Raw genomic sequence first — 24,457 nt, forward strand, 5'->3', positions numbered from 1 at the left:
GTGACATCACAATCATGCAATCAGAGGATTCAGCAGGATAGTGTTACAGTGACATGTTTACATAAGAGACTACTCTTACTTGCAATTGTGAAATAACTGGCTGGATGCAAACAAGCATGTATTGGCAGGAAGACTGACGTGAGAGTAAAGGGAGAGTGAAAGGGAGACACGCATACATTTTGACAAGTCTCAATGTTTTGTGCAGATTTGCTTATGAGGTGAATTCATGGAAAACTGGTCTGGAAAAAACAAGACAAAGATATTGGCTAAGAATATAAACTATGCAAAATAATTGAAAAAATACATGCAGATGACTAAATGTTTCAGCATATCTTTATTGATGGTGTATAATAGCTATCAATAGAAGTGCAAACCTTGCTGTATAAATAAAATATCACTAGAGAAATTGCAGCAGGGGTTTGATTGAGCAAATAAGACATTTAGGGTCATGTTCGATAAACACAAACACATTGCACTGACAATAAAACAAAATAAACTAAAAACATTGGAAAATGTCTGAATTTAAATGAATTTTCATGAGATGAGTGAATGAATGAGATGTGGATGATTGTTTGGTTTTTGCTTTTGAGGTTTTTAGTGCTTTAGTTCACAATCACGATGTTTGATTAAATAATAATAAAAATAATACAAAAAAAACAAAAAACACTTTCATTTCAATAAATACATTTTCTGACATGTGCTCTTAAAGGGAAAGTGCACTACCGAAACATTTAAAGTTCTGACGGTGTGGATTCAATCACATTATCCAATGACTCTGATTTAAATAAAGAATCAAACATTCGATCACATACAGTTTACATAATTAAACTGTTGTAGACAATTAAGCATCATAAAAAACAACATTAATTTCTGCACTACAAACACAACAAACATTTTTCAATGTCTGTTCCAAAGAGGAAACTTTGGAGGGAGGGGAGGGGAGGGGAGGGGAGGGGAGGGGAGGGGAGGGGAAGGGGGGGGGGGTCTTCCAGTTTTGATATAAATATAATGATAATGACAAACATTGAGAACATTATTGCTGTCAGTATTTAAAAGCTGAATCAGGACAATATCTGAGGACATTATAATTATTCCTTCTCAAAGTACAGTGCTATATCAGAAGTAGCTTCAAAATGATCTGCAGCTGGTTTAACTTCAGTTAAAGGCCTTCCTTTCTCTTTCCAACCACAGTCTCAATACATTCGAAGAGCTTATGGAACCACCACTAATCCAGGTTGTGGTGAGGAACGCTCCGTTTGAGCTGACATAGTGCAATTGTGATTAATACCACGTCATCGCCCACTTCCACTTGCTGTAGGTGTTTGACAAATAGTCCGTTTTGAAGAGCCTGGAAGCTATAATATAGTGTGGAAAAATAACAAAGACTTTTCCTCTATGGAAAAACGTATTCGCAGCTCTCCAAATTTTAGCTTTGCGATTACACTTTTGGTCCAGGGTTTTGACTATGGCATCGTCCTAATATTTCAAACTGGGTGAAAGCGAGAGATTTCTTCATGGTAATTCAAGACTGAGGGTCATGCCATAGTTGTAGAATTTAAACGGCTCTTCTGAAGGACGAGCACCTAAAAAGCTTCTTATCCAGTTGAGACAAGCTTGTAGCTTTCCTCATCAAGTGGAGTAGGGAAGCACTCGGATCCCAGCATGTAGTACAGGCCAAAGAAGAGCTCAGTAATTTCGATGGTGCCTTTTTCGTATCCGATTTTCATCGTGACTTCGTTTCTTTCAGACAGCATGATCACTTTCTGCATTTCCTTGCACTCGTTGGCCTGTAGGGTCTGCAGGTGGAACGATTTATTCCCTGTTTCTATTGTCAGGTTGGCACCCATGCCATTCGTTGTTAAGGTTTTCATACAAGCCCACAGATAGACCATGTAGGGTCCTCCACATTGCAGCTTCACCCTCTTCTCATTGTACAGATGCACTTTCTGGTTCCAGAGGATCTGGAATCTGGGCTCATCTCCATCTAATTCTGACACACACACACACACACACAGAAATGAGAATTAGATGGTTTAGTTTTCTTCTATATCTAGAACTGTTTCTTCTGTGACTGACATTAGTCAGCTGATTTCACCTTTCGTAAGTAGTTATGCTAAAAAGTTAAGTAACTAAAGAAAGAAAAAAAATGTGCCAAGTTGTTAGAAATGTACTCTTTTTATTTATGTCGTAAAAAAAACATTATTTATATAATGTTTCAGGGGAGTTAGACCAAATTACATTTTAGAATCCGAACTGACTTTGCCCTGATATAAAGAAGTCAACTTATGTGATATTAGACATATGAGACACTTATTGACCTTAACACAGTCACAAGGGTCTGCAGCTCTTAATTCAGAAATGAATACAAGTTGAATGCATTTTCTGCATAAATTCATAGATATGTCAAAAAAAGAGGAACACCACATCACTGACTCAAAAACTACAAGTATATAATGATCACAGGATTTTGTGGCACTTTATGGCGCTCTATCTGCTTAAACTCTTTATAGGAGGATTTATTATTTATTTACAGAAAATTAATCTGAAAGATAATAGGAACACTTACTGGGACGGGTCATCTGCATGTATATCCCACTGTCCTGTAAAAATTGCAAAACAAAAGTTTAGTGCTCTGATAAAAAATATATGAAATGTACAGTATCCAACTGCAAATGTAAATGTACAAAATCCAACTAACCATATAATCATGCATAGTTGGAATAGCAAAACAAATCATCAGCACACATTCAAAGTTAAGATATTTCTGTCTCTTTAAAACAGCATAAATGCATACACTCTATAAAGCTTCATAATCATAACAGTAATAATCATAATCACACTGGAGGAGAAAACATCAACACTGTATCAGTTAGCCTATCAGCACACAAAGCGATGGAAATAGATAACAGTAAAGAACAGAATAAGCCTGTCACAAATATGAATTCTGAACTGACGATAGCTTTAACGTTATTATTCTGTTTTCTTCTTGTCGCTTACAGTGTAAGCCTATCTTTGAATTGCAGATCATTTAAAAATAAATGTTTTAATAAAAATAGGCCCATATGATTACTTTAATGCTGTGAAAACGTATTATAAAATCTAAATTTGTCAACATATACATACATATATACATATATATATAGACCACCTAAACCAGATACAAATAAATAAATAATATATATATATATATGTGTGTGTGTATTTATGATATAATATAACTGCAATAGAATTTGACTTTTTTTTTTGCCGTTATCTCAAACAATTGCAATTAGATCGAGTAACCACGATTAGACGATTATTAATAATTGCGACAGGCCTACTTTAGAACACAAATTTTTGAAGAGTACTGTCCCTTTAAGAGCACATATCAGTAACTGTGTAAAGCACATTTCAGAATGAATATTTATCATATTCACTTGTAGCAAACTGATTTTCGTTTTTAGTGTGTTATTTTAAACTATAGATTTAGAATATCAGCCAATGAGATAATAAAGCCATCTAAAAAATTAGTACAGTCTTTGTGTTAAGCTGAGAAATCACACTTCTGCTGCTTTACAAAATTGTGAATTTTTGCTGTTATTAATAAAATAAACATTTCATTGTTTTGATATTAGGGACTTTTATTTTACAACAAACTATTTTTGTTGCTGTGTTCGGTCACCACTTGGTATCCAGGCCAAGTTGATTCAAAATACAGAAACAGCAATGATCAAAGTGATGAGAAATACCAGACACACTCATTCTGATCGACATGGAAAATTCCATCCTCTGTCAAATCAACAGAATCGCACAAAAACACTTATTGGCCACAGCAAAACGGCATTTGTGGAACATGTGGGCTGAAAAGGCATGCATAGAGAAAGTGTCACACCTTTGCCCAATAAAATGCCCTTTCAGACAGTTTCTCAGGACCGGGCTCAACCTAAATAGTGTGTGCACATCACATGTGTGGGCACTCACAGTGGGGACATTACAAAAATGGAGTGATTAAATGGAAACTGGAGCTTTACCATCCTGTTCTAGCTGGATAATTTAGTAAGTGTCATTTGCGGGTAGCGTTATCTGATATTAGTTATTTTGACATGGAAGGTTACACCTACTGACCTCAACAGTTAGGTTGACCCTCTAATCCATTTAAGGGACAATCTTAAAAACAAACTCACATAAATTTAAACAGGAGTTTCCCAAAAGGGACTTGTCAAGGCAAAGCTCAATGAGACCACACTCTGAGACATACAACAAGACCACATGAAACAACACCCTGAGGCAGGTGGTTTAACGAATAGCTCTAAACTAAACACAAACTGCTCTCATTTAAATCCCACTCAAATCTACCTAATACAGAAATACTTAATACAATCTCAAAAAGATAATCTGAAAACAAAAGATCATCTATATTCTCAGATATTTAAGTGAATAATATCTGCCTGTGACACGTCTGAAGAGCTTCACTTCAAACCAACCATTGCCATTCACGATCAACACTGCCCTCTAAAGGACTTTCTACTGCACTTTAAGCTGTAGTTACCACATCATACATAATCTACAACACTCAATCAATATTATAGTCCGTAAAGAACTGAAATTAGATCAGAAACGAGTTCTTACAGGCTGTTTGCTGGCTCCAGACTGCTGGCTGAGATAGATGTAGATGCTGAGGGCAGCACAAGCGGCTGTTAATAAACCCTGGATGACCAACACCGCGAGCGCTTTCCTCCGCCTGTTGCCACAGCGACAGCGCGCGCCACCGCCGCTCTCTAAACACTCTCGCGCATCCTTTGAGTCCATACCTAGTGACGGACAGAGTGAGTTTATCTGCCCTGAAAAGAAACTCCGCGCTTTTATAACTGCGAAAAGGCGGAGGAGGGAACAAACGAAACCCCGAAAAAAACATCCCCTTCCAACGCATCGAACCAGAGGCCGTGTGTGTGGAGGATGCTGTAGTTTTGATGTGTTTGGCTTATTCAGACCGATCTTTCACACACTTACCTCAAGCAGGCTAATCGCGGCCAATGCAAAGTGAAATGCCTGCTAAATGCTCTTTAGGCTTCAATAATAATAATAATATGTATTTTTTATTTACAAAGAAATGTTTACACTATACGAAATTAATTTATTCCATATGCATGGACAAAGGATACATATAAGATAAATTATATAGGCATTTTTTTGTAGCATATATATATATATATATATATATATATATATATATATATATATATATATATTTATTTATTTATTTTTTTATTTTTTTTTTTTCAGCATGGTGGTCTGGCACCTTATGCCAGCCTGGACCACTTAAACCAGATAAAATATATTGCGTTAAATCAAAAGTTTATAATTCAAACTTTAACATGTAAGATGAAAAGGTGTTTATATAGCCTATATATATATATATATATATATATATATATATATATATATATATATATAGCCTATATAACCACAGTCTTAGATTTATTTTTTTTTAAAATCCAGAAATTTCATAGATGATGAGTTTACTGATGTGCTGCAAATAGCAGAATGTTTAACAATATTTTAATTTTCCATCAAATTGTTTCAATGTGATATATGCACTGTAAAAATATATATTTGTTGGTTTAACTTAGAAGTAATCTGGTTGCCTTAAAATGTTTAGTTAGGCCTAATTTAATTAAAAAATGTGAGTTAATACAATAAAGGAGATTGATTTAATCAACAGAAACTCAAATTATTATGTTATCTGAACCACATGAATGATCTAAGTTGATTTGACAAAATAAAACATTATTAATAACACATACAGTAGAGTTACAGCATGCTAATATACTCTTTTCAAAATCTTTTTCACAACTCAGACTCATAGAGGTTTAAAACTCAACAACAAAAGGCTGGCAGCTTATTCCACACATATTTCATCCTTTCTCTTTTCCTTTCCTTTTGAGATTAAAGAGGCATGGCTTTCTTTAACAATATACATCATGCCATGTTTCCAAAAACGTTATAGAACAAACCTATATTGTCTCATTTAACAAATTGTCACATTTAAAGTGAAACTCAAGGGAAGGCCAATGCGATTTTTACCGTATGGTAACCCATACGACCCCAGGGGAATAGGCGTGTGTGACAACTAATATTTTAAATTTTATTACCATTGCTTTAGGCCAACTGTCATGCATGCGTTCACTGGTGTAGCCTATGCTATAAGCGCGGATTAGGCTATTTATCAAATCTTATTTTGTTTTTTGGATAAATAAGTGAATTTAAAAGTGGTAATTTTAGAGTTAAAGGCATGTTTACACCAAGAATGACAACTATAAAAAATAACCATATTATAATTGAATCAACATCAGCAGACGATATCGTTCTTTTGTTTATTCTAAGCGCGTGCTTAGTCACTTTAAATGCTAGAGCTCGTTACAGTAGAATGGATTCTGATTGGCTGACAATGTTTCTATCGTTCATCAGCTGGAAAAAAAAAATCGTTCTGGGGTGCGTTTCCCGAAAGCATCGTTAGCCAACTATGGTCGCAAGTTCCCTCGTTACCAATAGAGTTCAATGGACATTGCGATGAACTTGCGACCATAGTTGGCCAACGATGCTTTCGGGAAACGCACCCCAGAAAGCGATTCCAACCATATCGTTTCTCTGTGCCCTTATCTTTATAGCTGTGGTATGAACTCTGCTATTCTTTAATAATGAGAACGATTTTTAGAACTATATTTAGTTATCGTCCTTAGTGTGAACGGGCCTAGCCTTTTTTTTTTTTTTTAACCCTTTTCTCTAAGACTTAAAACTCTATATGTATCTGAAAAAGAAAAGAAAGCTGTGAAAACCATAAATCTTATCAAAAGGAAGGAGCATTATTTACTCGCTCCCTGGAATAATACACTTTGCTGTTGACTGTCACTTCTCACATGAGTTTCACAGCTTGCTGACCGTTTAAAAAGCTTAAAATATTAGTATTTTCTCTCACAGACATATCGTTTTGCTTCAGAAGACATTGATTCATCAGCTGGGGTCGTATGGATTACTGTCGTGACCACTTTGCGTGGTTTTTAAAGTGTCAACTTTGAGAGACTCATTTGCATGAGGGACTGGCAGAGCTTATTTCTCTAAACATCTCCGTTTGTTGTTCATCTGAAGAGAGAAAGTCAAGACATCTGGGACGGCATGAGGGTGAGCACATGAGCAAATTTTACTTTCGTTTGTAGGCTACATTGTATTATTTCAGCAGGCACGTGCACACATAGACATCAAAGGGGGCTTGAGCACCTGCCCTTTTTATTCCTGGAGAGAAAGTGCCCTTTTTCTGGGGTGTTTTTTTTTTTTTATAATTTTTTTTTTTTATAATATATATTCCTGTTTGCGCACAGCTTCCCTGTCAAACAAATATATTTATTGAAGAATAGTATATCCAAATATCAGGTCAGGAGTTATGAAGCGCTCCCTCTCTCTCTCCCGCGCCTGCGCCTGCGATGTCAAATAGACGTTTAGAAGATGTCTTTAAGATGTAATGATTTAGAATGATTTAGAATGCATGTTAAACTGACATCTTCTAAACGTCTATTTGACATCTGACAGGAAACGTCCTATAGACGTATTGCAGATGAGCAAACACTCTTAAAAATACATCTTCCAGATGTAAAATGCACATCAAATAGTCGGTGCTATCTGGGATATGTGCCGCTCACTTATAAGGGTCGTTTCTTACCATTAATTATTGGAAAACACACATACATCTCCTTCGATTAATAATAATGGCTAGTGCAGTGGCTGGGATTGGTACACTGTCAGAAAAAAGGGTACGGTTGGGGTACATTTGTGAACACTTAGGGTACAAATGGTGAAGTTGTACCCTCAATGGGTCATAGTTATACCTTAGGGTACTAATATGTATCATTTAGTTGTAAAAAAGGTACAAATATGTTTCCAGCTGTCAGAGGGTCCATGTTTTGACCATTTATTCCCCAAACAAAGGTACAATCTTTGACAAGTAAAAGCTTATTAGGCTCTGCACAGTGATCTCAACAATTCAGTGAACACATAATTGTCAATCACCCAACATAGATTAAACATAGAGCAAGATATTCATGTTCATGAGTTGTTGGTTATTTAGAAGAGATGCACAAAATAACCAAATATATTTAATAGCCCATTTATTTACTGACTGTCACTGGTTCTGAACAGTAGCCTACACAAGTCCATGACCTTTTACTGATTGTGCAGAGCATCAAGATGATAAGTTTTAAACATAAAGCAAATGTAATAAAGTAGGCCTGTATTTTTAATTGTAATTTTAAACTGTGAATAATAGTGTTTTAACTTGTAAAATAAGTTTGAAGTTTCAATTTAGACTTAAAATAAATACATATGTACTAATCTTTTTTTTTAGCAAAAGCCATTTTTAAAAGCAATGTAGACGAAAACTATTTAACGTTTATTTAAAATTATATGGGGTACTTTGGCCTCAAAGTTCAAGTACACGCATTTGACCAGCCAATGGGATTGTAGCCCGCGCAGTGCACTTTATGCGCGAGAAGTTGGGAGGGACTGTGCAAAAAAACGACGGTTATTATGGCTGTCTCACTCCTGACGCTGTCGACGGAGGATCTTCTTCTGAAATTGAAAGAAGCCGGAAAAAATATCACCGAAGACGAAGCACAGAAATTCAGAGGTATGTTTAGTTTTTAAGTATTGTGAAAATCCGTTGGTTCCCTTTCGAGTTATGTGCACTTGACGTAAGTTAGCGTCTGTAACAGGCCTAGCACTAACTTACTGACATGTGAGGGAAAACGTTTCTTCGAAAATACTGACCTGACAAAACCAACGTAAGTTACTGCTATTATGTTTTAAACTTATTGTTATTACAATTATAAAAATGTTTAGCCATAAATTAAGATATATCTTTTAGCATGACTCATGGTTACTCTACCGCGAGACCGCGGCCATAGAAACAGTTCAAACCGTTCAGACCCATCGCGTTTTGTGTAAAGAAAAACTCAATATAAGCCAACAGATTTATGAATTCAGTTTCCCACAATTTTCTTACAACTCCTTAACGTTACCCGTGTTCATCCCGGACTAAACGTTAGTGCATGAGAGTAATAATTTTGTCCTGTCAGTCATCACGAGCGAACTATGTAAGCAGCAGTCAACTGAGGCGAAGCGAGGGCTCGGAGATCGAGGCGTCCGTCAGCATCGAGCCCCTCCAAAAAAAGAAAGTGGAGTTTGTTAACCATTTATCAAAACGGGTAAACTCGTAAAATACGTTTATAATCTTTGAGCTGCTAATTTAAATAAGTTTGCTTCTAACAGTTAATCATACACTCAGAAAAAAAGGTAACCGTTACTCTCTGTACCGCTATATTAGGCCTGGTAACGTTACTTCAAGTGTAACGTTACATATTGGTACCTTTTAGCCTTTGTACCTTAGGGTACTGCTGCCCTAGTGACGGCTTTGTACCTTTTTTCTGTGAGTGTATATGTACAGTTAGTATTTTTCTAAATTAAAGTAATATTTTATACTGATGAATTTCCATTGAAAGTTTAAAAATTATTTAAAAAAAGACATTGATTTTATTGTTGCTGTTACGACCTTTGATGGAAAGTTATTGTCTAGGAGTTTTAAAAGAAGTAACATTGAGATGACCAATAGAAAAGGCTTAAGTGTGTGGCAAGAGAAACACAAGACCATCAAATTATCACCGCAAAAGATTTATTGCTCCTAAGAAGACCATAAACATTTACAAACAATTAAGAGAAGAATAAGAAATATATATATAACCAAGACAAACGAGAGAGGGAACTAAAAGTAGCGCTAACAAATCAAAGAAATAAATATAACAAAAAGAACCCCAACTGTCTCCTCCCGGTCCTCTAAATAAGAAAACAAAAATATGAAAAGAAAAATCTTCAGCGCAAATGCGCCCTGAACTTACTCTAACTAATAAACACAAAAGTACATATTTAGCGCACTTCACTAAACTAGTGTATCTAATACATAGAAACTCCTACGTGCAAGGTATGTATGTCACGTGACTTACTAAGCTTGTTCCACATCTCCGTCGTCTAAAAGACAGCAGTTAGTTTAAGTGAAGTTTCAGCAGCCAGAAGTGTCAAAGGCACTCGTTCAACAAGAACACAAATGTCACTAATGACAACCATTACACAGCTCATTCCATCACTCTCATGGAAATCTCGTAAGCGTTTAAAGTAGTAGCATAACACAGACAAGCAACACAAACAGTGACACGCCAAGTCAAAACAGCCGCCAACTCTTCCAGCTGCCGCTTCCGTTTTAAACGCGTCGGAGCCAATGGTGTCTGGCGGAGATCCCGCGACGTCACAGTCGACCAACGAAGATTGACAGGCACATCCACCAATAGCGTTCCGAAAGTAGGCGGTACCTAGAAGTGCTAAAAAAAATGACAAACAATAGAAAAACAAAAGAACATACACAAGAAGAAAAACAGTGTACGGTTCGTAACACTCCCCCACTTAAGAATAAACTTTTGGGAAAAACACCAAAAAGTTATACCCTTGAAAGAGCATCCGCTAAGACATTATCAACGCCCCTCTTGTGTCTTATATCCAAATTATAACTCTGCAAAAAGAGTGACCACCGCGTCAATCTCTGATTATGATTGTACAACTTTGAAAGAAATGTCAAAGGACTATGATCCGTAAAAACTACCAAAGGTTGCACACTAGATCCCACATAGACCTCAAAATGTTGTAATGCAAAAATTAGAGCAAGCGTCTCTTTTTCAATGACTGAATAGTTTAACTGATTCTTGTTAAACTTCCTAGAGAAATAACTTACTGGATGAGGTACACCCTGCTCATCATTCTGTAATAAAACAGCACCAGCCCCGACATTACTTGCATCCACCTCGAGTTTAAATGGACGTTCTAAATCAGGAGCTGCAAGAACAGGTGAACTACTTAACAGTGTTTTCACACTCTCAAATGCGTATTGGCATTCTGCACTCCACACGAAAGCAGTAGAAGGACTTAAAAGTGAAGTTAAAGGACTAACCACAGACGAAAAATTTCTGCAGAAGCTGCGGTAATATCCAGCCATTCCGAGAAATCTTCGGAGTTCACGTCGAGTCGTGGGAACTGGAAACTTCGATATAGCCTCAACTTTCGCTTCAACTGGTCGAACTTGACCATGCCCCACCTCCTTTCCCAAATACATCACCTTAGCCTGACCGAACTCACACTTGGCCAAGTTAAGGGTCAAGGAAGCACTCGCAAAACGCTCAAATACAGCACGTAATGACTTCATATGTTCATCCCAATCTCTGGAATAAACAACAACATCATCCAAATAAGCACTACAATTAGGAATGCCAACTAAAACTGTGTTTACCAACCTCTGAAAGGTAGCAGGCGCGTTTCGGAGTCCGAACGCCATGGCCGTATATTGTGCAAACGAATCTGGAGTGATAAAAGCAGCAATGTCAGAAGCTCTGGATGTAAGTGGTACTTGCCAGTAGCCTTTGAGCATATCTAATTTACTCACAAAATTTGCATATCCTACATTATCCACACAATCCTCCATCCTAGGAAGTGGATAGTTATCAGGAACCGTCAGTGAATTTACTTTCCTAAAATCTGTGCAAAACCTAAAAGAACCATCTGGTTTCGGTACCAAAATACATGGAGAACTCCATGAACTAGAGCTAGGCTTAGCAAGACCATTCTTCAGCAAGTAATCAACTTCTTGTCGCATAACTGAACGTTTGACTGAATTCACTCTATATGCATGCTGCCGGATCGAACTAGCATCTTTAACATCAATATCATGCTGAATGACATTAGTTAACGCAGGTACGTCCTTAAACAGACACGCAAATTCAGAAATGAGTCTCACTAGATCACCTTTCTGATCAACAGACAAATTCGTTAAATGTGAATCAAGATCTTTCAATATTACAGAATTGCACAACCTCACAGTCGTCTGAGAAGTATTCTGAAACATAACTCCATCTTCTTCAGCATCAGTAACAGGCTTTTCTGCCACAACCGCAACAGAAATAACAGCAGTGTCGGGAGTTTTGTTATTCACATCAGTTTGTGATCTCGAATGATAAAGTTTCAGCATGTTCACATGACAAACGCGAACTTTTCTTTTTCGGTCAGGAGTACAGATAGCATAATTTGTTTCACTCAATTTCTCTTTCACTACATAAGGTCCGAAAAATCGAGTCGACAATGAAGAACCAGGGATAGGCAAGAAAATCAGAACTAAGTCACCAGGCTTAAAAGATCGCATAACAGCCTTTTTGTCAAATGTTCGTTTCATGCCTTTTTGCGCGTTGGCAAGAGACTCTCTTGCAACCGAGCAAGCCGTATGCAAACGCTTCCGAAACTTTGTTACGTACTCCAGTACATTCGCTTTCGAACTGTCTTTTTCCAGAATTTGGTCTTTTAAAACTTTCAACGGACCACGTACCTGGTGTCCGAAAACCAATTCAGCTGGACTAAAGCCAAGCGACTCTTGAACGCTTTCTCTGATAGCGAACATCAGCATGGGAATACCATCATCCCACTCATTACCCGTTTGCATGCAATATTTTCGCAACATCGACTTCAACGTTTGATGACAACGTTCCAGGGCACCTTGGCTTTCTGGATGGAACGCAGTAGAAGTACGGTGTTTAATTCCCAAGGTCTGCATGACTTGATTAAAAAGCTTGGACGTAAAATTTGTGCCTTGGTCGCTTTGCACCACTTTAGGCAAACCAAATGTCGAGAAAAACTTAACTAATGCCTTGACAACAACAGGTGCAGTGATTTTTCTTAAAGGAATTGCTTCAGGAAATCGGGTGGCTAGACACATCACTGTTAGTAGAAACTGATTACCACTTTTTGACTTTTTCAAAGGACCTACGCAGTCAATAAGGACATGTTCGAATGGTTCACCAAGAACAGGTATTGGGTTTAACGGTGCTGGAGGAACAACCTGATTTGGCTTTCCCGCAATTTGGCATACGTTACAAGATCGACAATAGTGCGTTACATCAGATTTCAGTCCAGGCCAGAAAAAGTGCTTTAAAATCCGGTTGTAAGTTTTCCTTATGCCCAAATGACCCGACAGTGGATGATCATGTGCCAAGCACAACACATGTGGGCGATATGGGACAGGAACCACAACCTGATAAAAAATATCCCATTCATCTTGGTCAGGTGATGAACACCACTTACGCATCAACAAGTCATTTTCTAAAATATAGGCGCTTTGTTTCGTCTTAGCCAAATCGTGCGGAACTACAGAATTAAAAAGTGTAGTCAAGGTTTCATCTTTTTTCTGTGCAGTGATTAATTCCTCTCGTGTGATTTTTAAAATCAACGAATTCGTGTCATTTAAATAAGAATTTTTCACCCTTTCTGTTTTCTTTTTCTCATGGTCCAAATTTTCCTCTCCGTCTACGACAGAAGAAAAAAAAGAATCATTCAAAGCAATCTCTTTACGCGACTGTGCGCGAGTGACAGCGCAGGCAGGAAAAACATGAGGGTAAGCTTCACCAACCTCATCAGATGCACCTTCTGACGGTTTGTCCAGAACTTCCAATAATGGCATCACTTTCCCTCCAGCTAAATCATTGCCTAGGATTAAATCTACCCCTTTCATAGGCAGTGAAGTACAAACTGCAACTCGGACAAGTCCAGAACACAAGTCACTTTTCAAATGCAGATTATGCAGGGGCCTTTTTACACATCCCATTTCAATTCCTTGCACTAAAACGCTGGAATGACATGAAATCTCATCAGAAAATTTCATTGCACTTTCAACAATAAAACTTTGCATAGACCCTGTGTCACGAAGCATTGTGATTTCTTTTTGATCATCATCACTACCAGTCAAAGAAACTAACCCCTTAAGAATAAAAGGACGGAACGTTTCATCCACATCCTCTTTGGAGTGTACAGCCACAGTCTGTTTACAAGTCTTTACAAAACCTACCGGTTTAGCTTGTGAGTTTTGTTTTCGTTTAAGTCGCGGACAGTCCACAACAACGTGTCCTTTCTTGTGACAATAAAAACAGTCACGTTCCTCACTAACTCTTAGTGCATTATTTTTCAAGCGCACGAATTGGGTGTTAGATGAAGATGGAACTGGTGCATTTTCTACACGTGAATGAACAAAGATATTTTTGTGGGTTAAAATGAATTCGTCAGCTAAAACAGCGGCCTGTGATAAAGAATTTACCTTTTGTTCGTTTAGGTAAACAACCACTTTCTCCGGTAAGCAATTCTTAAATTCTTCCAAGAGAACAAGCTCACGCAACGAATTCAAATCTGCCACATTGTTAGCTACACACCACTTATCAAAAAGCGTGCCCTTCTCTCTAGCAAATTCCACAAAAGTTTGACTAGGAGTTTTTCTGTGCGTCCTAAACTTCTGTCTGTACGCCTCAGGAACTAGTTCATATGCACGAAGTATCGCTGATTTGACTGACTCATACTTCAAACTTTCTTCAAGTGACAAAGTGGAGTACACCTCTAAAGCCTTTCCCACAAGTTTACACTGCAGTAACAAAGACCAGAATTCAAGTGGCCAATGCAAAGAAGTCGCAATCCGTTCAAACGCATTAAAATACGAATCAACTTCTGATTCTCTGAATTGTGGAACAAGAGCAATGTACTTACTCACGTCAAAATTGGGTCTGGATGATATCGACACCGAAGAAACATTTGAAGGAGAAACTGGATCTGGCCGATTAGCCTCCACAGCCTTCCTTGAAGCGTCCAACTCGAGCTGGCGCAGCCTCACTTGCGTCTCAGCCTCGATTTCAAGTTTGCGTATCTGCAAACGTAGGTCAAGTTCAGCCCGACGGGTGTGCTCTTGGGAATCATAATGTAGACGTGCCAGACGGACTTTCAGCCGCGCATCGTCTCGCGAACCCACAGAGAGTGGAGAGAACGGTTCAAAGGGTGGCAGTCCAACACCAGCATCTGCAACGGCCTCCACCCCTGCATCTGCATCGGTTCTGCCACTACACACGTTCTTATCTCTCATTTCAAGAGAAGCAAACACCTCATCACCAGGGCTTAGATGATCAGCCGTCTCCTCCATTTCAATATTTGACATGAGAAGTACATTAAGCTCAAGTAACTGGTCTATTATCTTTTGCTTAACTTCGGCTTTACAATCCTGTTTATTAATTAACAATTTAAAATGATCAGCCACCAAAAACAAGTCCTGTTTCCGACAAACGTTAAGCAACTCCAACGACGGATTCTTAACAAATTCCTCTAAACTGAACATTTTAAATTACAGTGTCACGTGCTCAAGAGTGCTACAAACTATGACAAACTTACCTAAGTTACACTAGCCTACTACACAACCAACGAATTCTATTGCCACTACCATAGCTATTTCTTTGGTCATTTTGTTTACCTCCCAAGAATTTAACAATCCATCCGGTAATATCTACACCGAAAATATATTAAATAATCCCGGACGAGCCCCCATTAAATGTTACGACCTTTGATGGAAAGTTATTGTCTAGGAGTTTTAAAAGAAGTAACATTGAGATGACCAATAGAAAAGGCTTAAGTGTGTGGCAAGAGAAACACAAGACCATCAAATTATCACCGCAAAAGATTTATTGCTCCCAAGAAGACCATAAACATTTACAAACAATTAAGAGAAGAATAAGAAATATATATATAACCAAGACAAACGAGAGAGGGAACTAAAAGTAGCGCTAACAAATCAAAGAAATAAATATAACAAAAAGAACCCCAACTGTCTCCTCCCGGTCCTCTAAATAAGAAAACAAAAATATGAAAAGAAAAATCTTCAGCGCAAATGCGCCCTGAACTTACTCTAACTAATAAACACAAAAGTACATATTTAGCGCACTTCACTAAACTAGTGTATCTAATACATAGAAACTCCTACGTGCAAGGTATGTATGTCACGTGACTTACTAAGCTTGTTCCACATCTCCGTCGTCTAAAAGACAGCAGTTAGTTTAAGTGAAGTTTCAGCAGCCAGAAGTGTCAAAGGCACTCGTTCAACAAGAACACAAATGTCACTAATGACAACCATTACACAGCTCATTCCATCACTCTCATGGAAATCTCGTAAGCGTTTAAAGTAGTAGCATAACACAGACAAGCAACACAAACAGTGACACGCCAAGTCAAAACAGCCGCCAACTCTTCCAGCTGCCGCTTCCGTTTTAAACGCGTCGGAGCCAATGGTGTCTGGCGGAGATCCCGCGACGTCACAGTCGACCAACGAAGATTGACAGGCACATCCACCAATAGCGTTCCGAAAGTAGGCGGTACCTAGAAGTGCTAAAAAAAATGACAAACAATAGAAAAACAAAAGAACATACACAAGAAGAAAAACAGTGTACGGTTCGTAACAGTTGCTGTTTAAACCTCAAGCTCACATTGATCATTCTTTCTTTTCTTTTTTTTCAGAAAATTAGGTGGACGGGAAAACAATAGATTGTGGCCTCACAGAGAACATTATCTCATATTTATTTCAAGGCTCCTTTAAAAAACAGTCCAAGTTCAACAAATTTGCACATGAGATGAAAGAGGTGATAGCACTAACACTAGAGCCAGTGCCAGCAGAATCCCACCAACAGACTTCGACTACAGAAATGCAAGTATAAAGGCCATTGCACACTGAGTCCGAAATTCGCATCCGAAATTTTCGCACGTAAAAAAAAAAAAAAACGACCTCACGTTATGTCAATCACGCTTGCACACTGTCTACGAAACTTTCGTCCGTAATAAAAAAATTCGGATCGGGTTCGATTTTCTGCGTTTTTCGCATCCACAGCCAGTATTTTGAGAGTTTTTTTTGACAATTCAGAGCCACCGTACAAGCGAACGACAAAATCCACAATGGATTGAGCAGCCAATTCGATTACTATACTATTATTTGTGATAAATATGAATATGCTGGTCCCTGGCACAAAAAAGGTTGGGAACCCCTGAAAAACCTGGTGACGCCCATAGACAGTATATAAGCGGTGACGCCTCTGTGCACGCGCTGTCCTCAAATCAAGCTACAGCAAAAGAAGAAAAGTTCTTTAAGAAAAGAAGACCAATCATAGCGCTGGGTTCATTCCCCAAATAGCAAGCGGGGATGATTGACAAATGCGTAAGGCCAATCATTAAAAAGAGACTGAAAATCGACACCAATAAAGATTCCCGATCGATTTAGTACTGATTTAACATATTATATTACATGGTAAAAAAAAAGGTTAATGATATGTATTGTACTGATTTAGAAAAAAAAAGCTTAATATAATATTAACCTTAATATTCTTACTGTTTAAGATGTTTTAAACGTATAAAAAGTTGAAGTAAAATTGCTCAATATATGCATCCTGTTATGACACATTGTGATAGTGCTTAAAATATTCATCCTGTGAAAAATGTAATTTTGAATGTTTAATAAATGATAAAGAGCATTCTGGCCTTTTTAATGTGCTGTACAGAGTACACATTTGCTGTCATAAGGTAGGCTACAAAACGCTTGTCACTGGGGCAGTACCCTTAAAAGGACAAATTTGCACCTTATAAGGTACAATTTAGTCATCAGAGGTACATATTTGTCTTTGAAAGGTACATACCGCAAGGGTACTGATATGTACCCATGTGAAAGGGTTTTTTTCCCCTCACATTTTTTTTCTGACAGTGTACATAAACCTACCAACGTCCGTTGCCATGGTTTTTGGAATGATTTTACTTATCGCGAGAGGAAAAAAATAAGTTTTAGTCGCATAACATCGGTTAATGGATCAGTGGCGTCATGCCCATTCAAAGTGAGGGGGCACGTGCCCCCTCAGATTTTTCCTCCCTGATAATTTTTTTGTCACAACTTTATTCCTATTATGCTCCATAATATACCAGAGCCTATAACGACTCAAATGTATTCTTCTGGATGTGTAATAAATCGGTCAGCATCAGCCCGCCCCTTTTTCCTAATATGGTGTCTGTGTATATCAAATCTAGAGCACTACGCGCGTAGCGCTCTAGAATCTTTGCTGTGTATGTTCAAGCAACTCACACGCACGTTGAGCTGGCAATGTTTTACAGATGGTCTTGAAGTGGTAAGTGGGCAAAGCAACAAATCGGCATTGAATTAGTTATCGGATGATATTAAAAGGTAGTGGGATTATTTGTGGTTGACCTGGAAATTTTAACTTGATCAAAAAGTTATGGATTTGATATTAGCCATTTTCAAATAAACGGGGTAGTGTTAACCTTATTCAGCACTGAAATCTGTCAAACTTCTTTCAAAGTCCTTCATCACATATTAATATTAAAATAACTTAATTTCAGAACACCACAAAGTCAGACCTCAGCACCTTTATGTACCTTTAATATAAGATCGTTCTTAGGTCACATACCAATTTAAAATCATAACATAAAAACTGCAATGGTACTGTTTTTAAAATCATGTGTAGTAGGCCTAAGTGTACAGTAAGTGTGTGTGTAAACATGCTTTAATGAAGTAGACTTCAAAAGCTTTTGAATTTGAGCTTACAGTTCTTTCATCAACCTGTCTTTTACATAAACTTACAAAATAGATACTTTAACTTAGTCCTCAGATAGAGGAGGGTTGCTGCTAGCTCCGTTAAGGTATTTTTGTCCCTCCCAAACTGCATTGAAATGGTATGTTTAGCAGCCAGAATTTAAAAATTTTCAGGGGGAGAAACCCCCTGACCCCTCCTAACATGATCCATATCACCCATCAGAAAACAATTGTAACGTCTCAGATTGTGCCCCCCCAGAATTTTGGCTTGCATGACGCCCCTGAATGGAATTGCCGTCATTTCGCAATAGTTTTTTGTCAACATTAAGAAAAAATCGCAAAAGTTTTGTGCAAATCTGTAATGGAAACGCGCCTACCGAGAAAGCCTAGGTTTTATCACACTTCTGCCCAGCAGACGGTTTGTCATTTGGACTGGGAAGCCCCTCTGGGACAGGAAGGCAGCGGTCAGAGGTAATTTCACAGAGGAGGGAATGCGAAAACTAATTGTTTAAAAATCAGGCTGGGCAAGTCAGCTACAGAAAGTTTGTGAGAAATTCTCTTATGATAAAAGAGATAAGGGTGTAAAAGCTACGTGTTTGGGACTTCTCTCACCTTATCGCACTAATCTGAATCATCACATACATAAACCGTTTCGAAACAGAAAAAGTTAATTGCCAAATGTGTGTGTGTGTGTATATATATATATATATATATATATACACACACACACACATATATATATATACACACACACACACACACACACACACATATATATATATATATATATATATATATATATGCACACACACACACACACACACATATACATACATATATATATATATATATATATATATATATATATATATATATTAAGTTATAGGTTTAGGGGTAGGGATATGGTTAGGATAACATTTTTGGACAGGAAAGTTGTTCCAGGATCCACAAAATATGTTGACCCAGGAATGCCCAGTCAATGAAATGTTTTTGGATGGTTCCTAACATTCCTTTTTCTTATGCCACACTCACTATTTCCTCACTACAAATAACCTCATCTATGTCAAATTCAGTTCAGCTTAATACATAACCAAGATAATATTTAATGACTACAATGCTTGATTCATCATGGTAAAGGATTCAAGTTGTTGAACTATAAAAAAAAAAAAAGTTTTTAATTAAATGACTTCTTACAACCTTATCATGAGATGCTGCGTCATTCTTTTGGATGCAGCCATGTTCATTTTCACAATTTATGTTAATTTTTTTTTATCATTTTCACCAATTTTTTGTTTGACCAATTACAAAAAAAAAAGTGTTGAGTGTTCAGAGATGTTCAGTACTAAAATAGAGAAGGAAATATATATATATAAATATATATCCTAATCTTTAGCTCATTTTAGTCTTAACCTTTATGCAGCAATTTAAAGGTTTCAAACATTTTTTTCAAAGGTAGATTGTTTCAGGTTTGTTTCTTCTGTAAAATAATCACTGAAACTTTATAAAACAGGTAAATGTATCACAAGGAGAAACTAAACACAAGCAAATTTGAAAAAGAAACCGAATCTTTGTGCTTAGATTGATCCATCAATGTAAAAGGTGTTATACCTAAACCCTGTGGGCAGACAGAGCTTTCTGAAGATTGGGATTGGTAACTGAAATGTTGTCACTAAATCTCTGATCGCTTCAGAGGGACTGTCCCTGTACCAAATGTACAATATTGTCGTGTTATGCAGGAATGACAAATGTGTAAATTCATGTTTAAATGGGGACTGTCATTGTGAACCAGGGACGGGATGAGGTAGACATTGGCACAGTCCTCTGTGATTAAAGGTGTAAAAAGTACAGATACTGTCAAAATGGTACTTTAATTAAACATCTCAGTACCTAGCCAGAAAATACTTTAAAGTGAAAAAAAAAATTCCATATTTAATTTTACACAAGTCTGCTGTAAACAAGTAAACACTTTTCTTAGCTTTTTTAATTTAAACAAGAGTTTAAAGTCACCTCAACACAGAATGAAAAAGCATAATATATTAACTTAGCATCTGTCATTTAGGGGACAATCCCACAACCATGGCTCTCTAATAGCAAAAAGTTTTTATATTTATGCTTGCAAAATGCAGGGGGAAGTGCCCTTTCACAATTGATCAGAAAACCTCAAATTAATCAGGTTACCACTGTGGCAGTGGCCCTGTTCCTAAACTATACTTCAAGTAGCGTTCACTTACGATTATTAAAGTAGCCTACCTGTAAAATGACAAAACTTAAGCTATCAACATTTATTTAAGCCTCAACATTTTCTATCTATTAAAGAATAATGTTTACTGAAACGTTGGAATTTTAGACTTAAGGTACATCTATTAATAAACCTCAGTCAGGGTAGCACCATATTTAATTTTTGACATGCAGGAATGAAAACAAGGCTGTGAGGATAGAGGTACAATGGTTCAATCGATTGTGCTGTTGTTTAAGAATCCAATTGTTAGTTGATTAAATGTCTTTATGGAGAATAATAAACTCATAACACAAAATTAATGAATAAAGGAAAACATGAAACATACCACTACAACTTATCTCCGCATCACTCGCGCGCTAATCGCGGCACGTTTGCTAACCAAACCGATCGTTAACACTAAACAGAGTTTATAGACATACACTCTCATATACATCGGGAAACAATTAATACAGTGAACTATAAGAACAATGATGGTGTGCATTTTATACATTTGTTACCTGTAAAGGATGATATTAATTAACACATGTCCAAGCGATGGTTCATCAGCGTTGCTTTATCGTCAAAAGATTCACAGCTTATATAGTGTTTTAACCTCGACAACCCAACTGCATTTTACCGCAAACTTGCGACTAGTTAACTTTCTAAAGAAGGCGCAATCGCTTGTTTGCTAAGGGTCGGGTCGGGACTCCCAACATTAACACACTGACAACATTGTATTCAGAATATAAAATATTTTTATAGCACTTTTTAATGTATGATTGTGTAAAGGTGTTCACGAGATACCAACTTTTCGTGAACTTGTGAATTTCTCTGCACCAAGCTTCCGTGCTTATGGGATGATCTCGTTGTCATGGAGACCAGGGTTGCCAGGTGCCAGCAAGGTTTTCCAGCCCAAAACCTCGTCAAAAACCGCGAGAATGCACAAAAAAACGCCCAATTTTTGTGTGGCTTGTTTCTCGTTTAAACGCATTGAAATCATTAAGAAGCTTTAAAATTACCCATTTTTCAACTTAGCCTATCCGATTTTAGAAACAACATTCAATCAAATGAACGCAAAAGTAGGCTACACTGACCTCAGTCAGACTATTCTAGGCTACTATTAAACTAACAGTTATAAGCTTGCTTATGTTACGGAAAATAATGCGATCAACTTAGGCTAGTGAGTCTGTTTTGTCACTAAAAGACGCTTGGAACAAAAGTCAAGTCAAGTTTATTTATATAGCGCTTTTCACAATACAGATTGTATCAAAGCAGCTTCACAGTATTAAATTAAAATAATACATGCTCAATGCTTGTTTCTAGTGGAAAATGTCCACGTTTGGTAATGCTGATCAAAAGCATTCAGTAGCCTGCATAAAAACATTGAGTGGATATAATGGACATAAAAAATAACCCACTTTAACATTTCAATTATTTCAAATAGCAACATGAAACATGCATATTCATTAAGGCTGGGAGAAAAAAATCGATTCACTATCGCGATTGTTTACAAATTTTTTATTACAGAATATTACCGCTATTATTTCAAATTAAATTGCTTTATTTTTGCCCTAGCTTATAGATGAGGTTGACATAAGTTAGCCACTTTCGTTTCAACAGAGGATGAAATGTGTCGTTACAGAGCTGCACGATGCATCTATAAAAGACTGCGTGATCTCGATTCAAACACTCACGCGATCTTCTTCCATTTCGTCTGTCTATTAAATCTTTGACAAAATCATATTGCAACATTCAAATGTGTTGGTGCTGCTGCTGACCCGGAGAGAGTTGTCATGAAACCGCAGTGTCAGTCAGCTAGCTAAGTTTGAAAACCCCGCGATCTAGTGTGTTTCAGGGGCAGGCGGTGCGTCAGCCATAGCTGTAGTGTGTGTGTGCGAGTGAGTGAGACTGCTGCCTGCTGAAAAGAAGGATCTGAAGTGCCGGTGTTTCGGCAACAAAAACCCGCCGAACTGATCCGAAACCAGCCCAATTTTTATCCACCCGCCCAAACCCATTTTTGCCCGCAAAATAGATTGCAAAACCGCCCAATCTGGCAACCCTGATGGAGACAGACGAGGTGTGCACGGAGGGGAGGGGCTGTGTGTGTGTGTGTGTGTGAGAGAGAGACGTGTGAGTGACAGAGAGACGGAGGGAGAGCCGGGAAAGGAAATGCAACTGAACGAATACGCTGCGTGTTTTAAATAGCGTTAAAAAAAAAAGAATAACGAAACGCAATATGTGGCGGCCGGTGTTGATTCTGTGGCGCACCGCCACTAAGGCTAGTCTATGTGTGGGAAAACACTGAAGTCTATCACTCGCTGTCTCGTTTTCTCATAATTAAGTATGCACTGTAAAAAGTTACTGCCTTAAATAAAATAGGCTACAATAAACGTAGATGTTTAAGTCATTTCAACTTAAATTACATTAAACTGACTTAAAATCTTGTATAACTTATAAGTTGAAAATGGCTTAGCTTATTTTGATGAGTTAAAGCAATGTAAAAACATGTTACTTACATATGTTATTTACAGTGTGGTGTACCTGACTAATGCTAGGGCCACACCAAAAGATATTTAAAATCTTATAAGATTTTCAAAATGTGAGAGAACACAAACATGAGGATAAAAAAAAATATCCTAGATTTAACAGTTTTGCTCATAGTGTGTGGTGTGCTGTGATGTGAAGAAGACAACACACACACAAACAGATTTTCAACCCGAGTCCCGACTGTGAACACAGGAAATCTCTCGAGACTTAAGAATAAACATGGCGGACGATAGGCAGGAAGAAATTGCAATGATAGTGTTTGGAATGCTTTTGACAGAACATTCACGGAAAAAAAAGAAGGGTTTGGGTGAAGTCGTGGAGACGGCGGGAGCATGGACTTTTGGCCTACATGTAGGCTACATGCATGACTGTGGGTTGTTATGCCTCCGTCTTCTGTCAGCTCGCTTTCTGATTGGGTATCGTTTCACAATCAACAGAGTATGTGAGCATTTGTCCTCGGGGTTCCCCACCACATATCAGGATTTCTGATTCAACATGTTGAATATTTACAATTCGCGATCGGGGCGGCTCCGATGTCTCTCAGAGCAGGTTCGGTCACTCTTAACACACCTCACACCACAGGAAAATCTGATAAAATAATCTGTAGAACCATCAAGGTAATCAGGACTTCACTTAGGATTGTCAGAAGGGGAGAAATCGGCCCAAATATCTTTATTGTGGTGTGGCCCCAGCTTAAGGTCTATGACAGCGAATGGGAACTTTTCTGCAAATAAAATAATAGATCAAATTTAAATTCTGGCCATTGTCTACAATCCTTTTCATGTTAACTAAGTGGCCGAAAATAAAACTATATACTATGTTAAGATAAAATTATTTGAATAAAATCTAAATAAAATAAGCTTGTTTTAAATGCTTCAAAACCTGTAGGCCAAATGCTTTTTGTATCACAACATTATAGTGTACATGATTAAAAATGATTAGAAATGTTGTGTGTTTTTAATTACAGTATTATGTGATTATTAGTTTTTTTTAGAGTGATGGCAGCAAAAGTAATCTAAAAATAAAAATAGAAGTGCACAATTAAATATAAAAAGCTTGAATATCAGTTGATTGCCAATATGCTACAGATTTGTCAACTTGCCAATACCTGGCTGTTGTCATACAATCCGAACATACTTTTTTTTGTCTCAACCATTAATCATGAGCAGTTAGTCAGATTACAGAGCAGCTAC

The 24,457-nt window shown here is 37.4% G+C and overlaps 1 protein-coding gene across 1 annotated transcript; it reads right to left on the bottom strand.

Annotated features, from left to right (window-relative positions):
• Positions 1-1,109: 1,109 nt before the first annotated feature.
• On the bottom strand, positions 1,110-15,067 carry LOC311068051 (uncharacterized protein; the record flags this gene model as incomplete). Its single annotated transcript, XM_084090240.1, has 4 exons — positions 1,110-1,990; positions 2,567-2,600; positions 4,609-4,790; positions 14,641-15,067. The coding sequence occupies 4 exons, from the start codon at positions 15,065-15,067 to the stop codon at positions 1,596-1,598; spliced, it is 1,038 nt and encodes a 345-aa protein (XP_083946366.1). The 3' UTR covers positions 1,110-1,595.
• Between the last annotated feature and the right edge of the window lie 9,390 nt (positions 15,068-24,457).

Source organism: Abramis brama (genome assembly GCF_963993115.1).
Source record: "Abramis brama genome assembly, chromosome: 18".
Lineage (NCBI taxonomy): Eukaryota > Metazoa > Chordata > Actinopteri > Cypriniformes > Leuciscidae > Abramis > Abramis brama.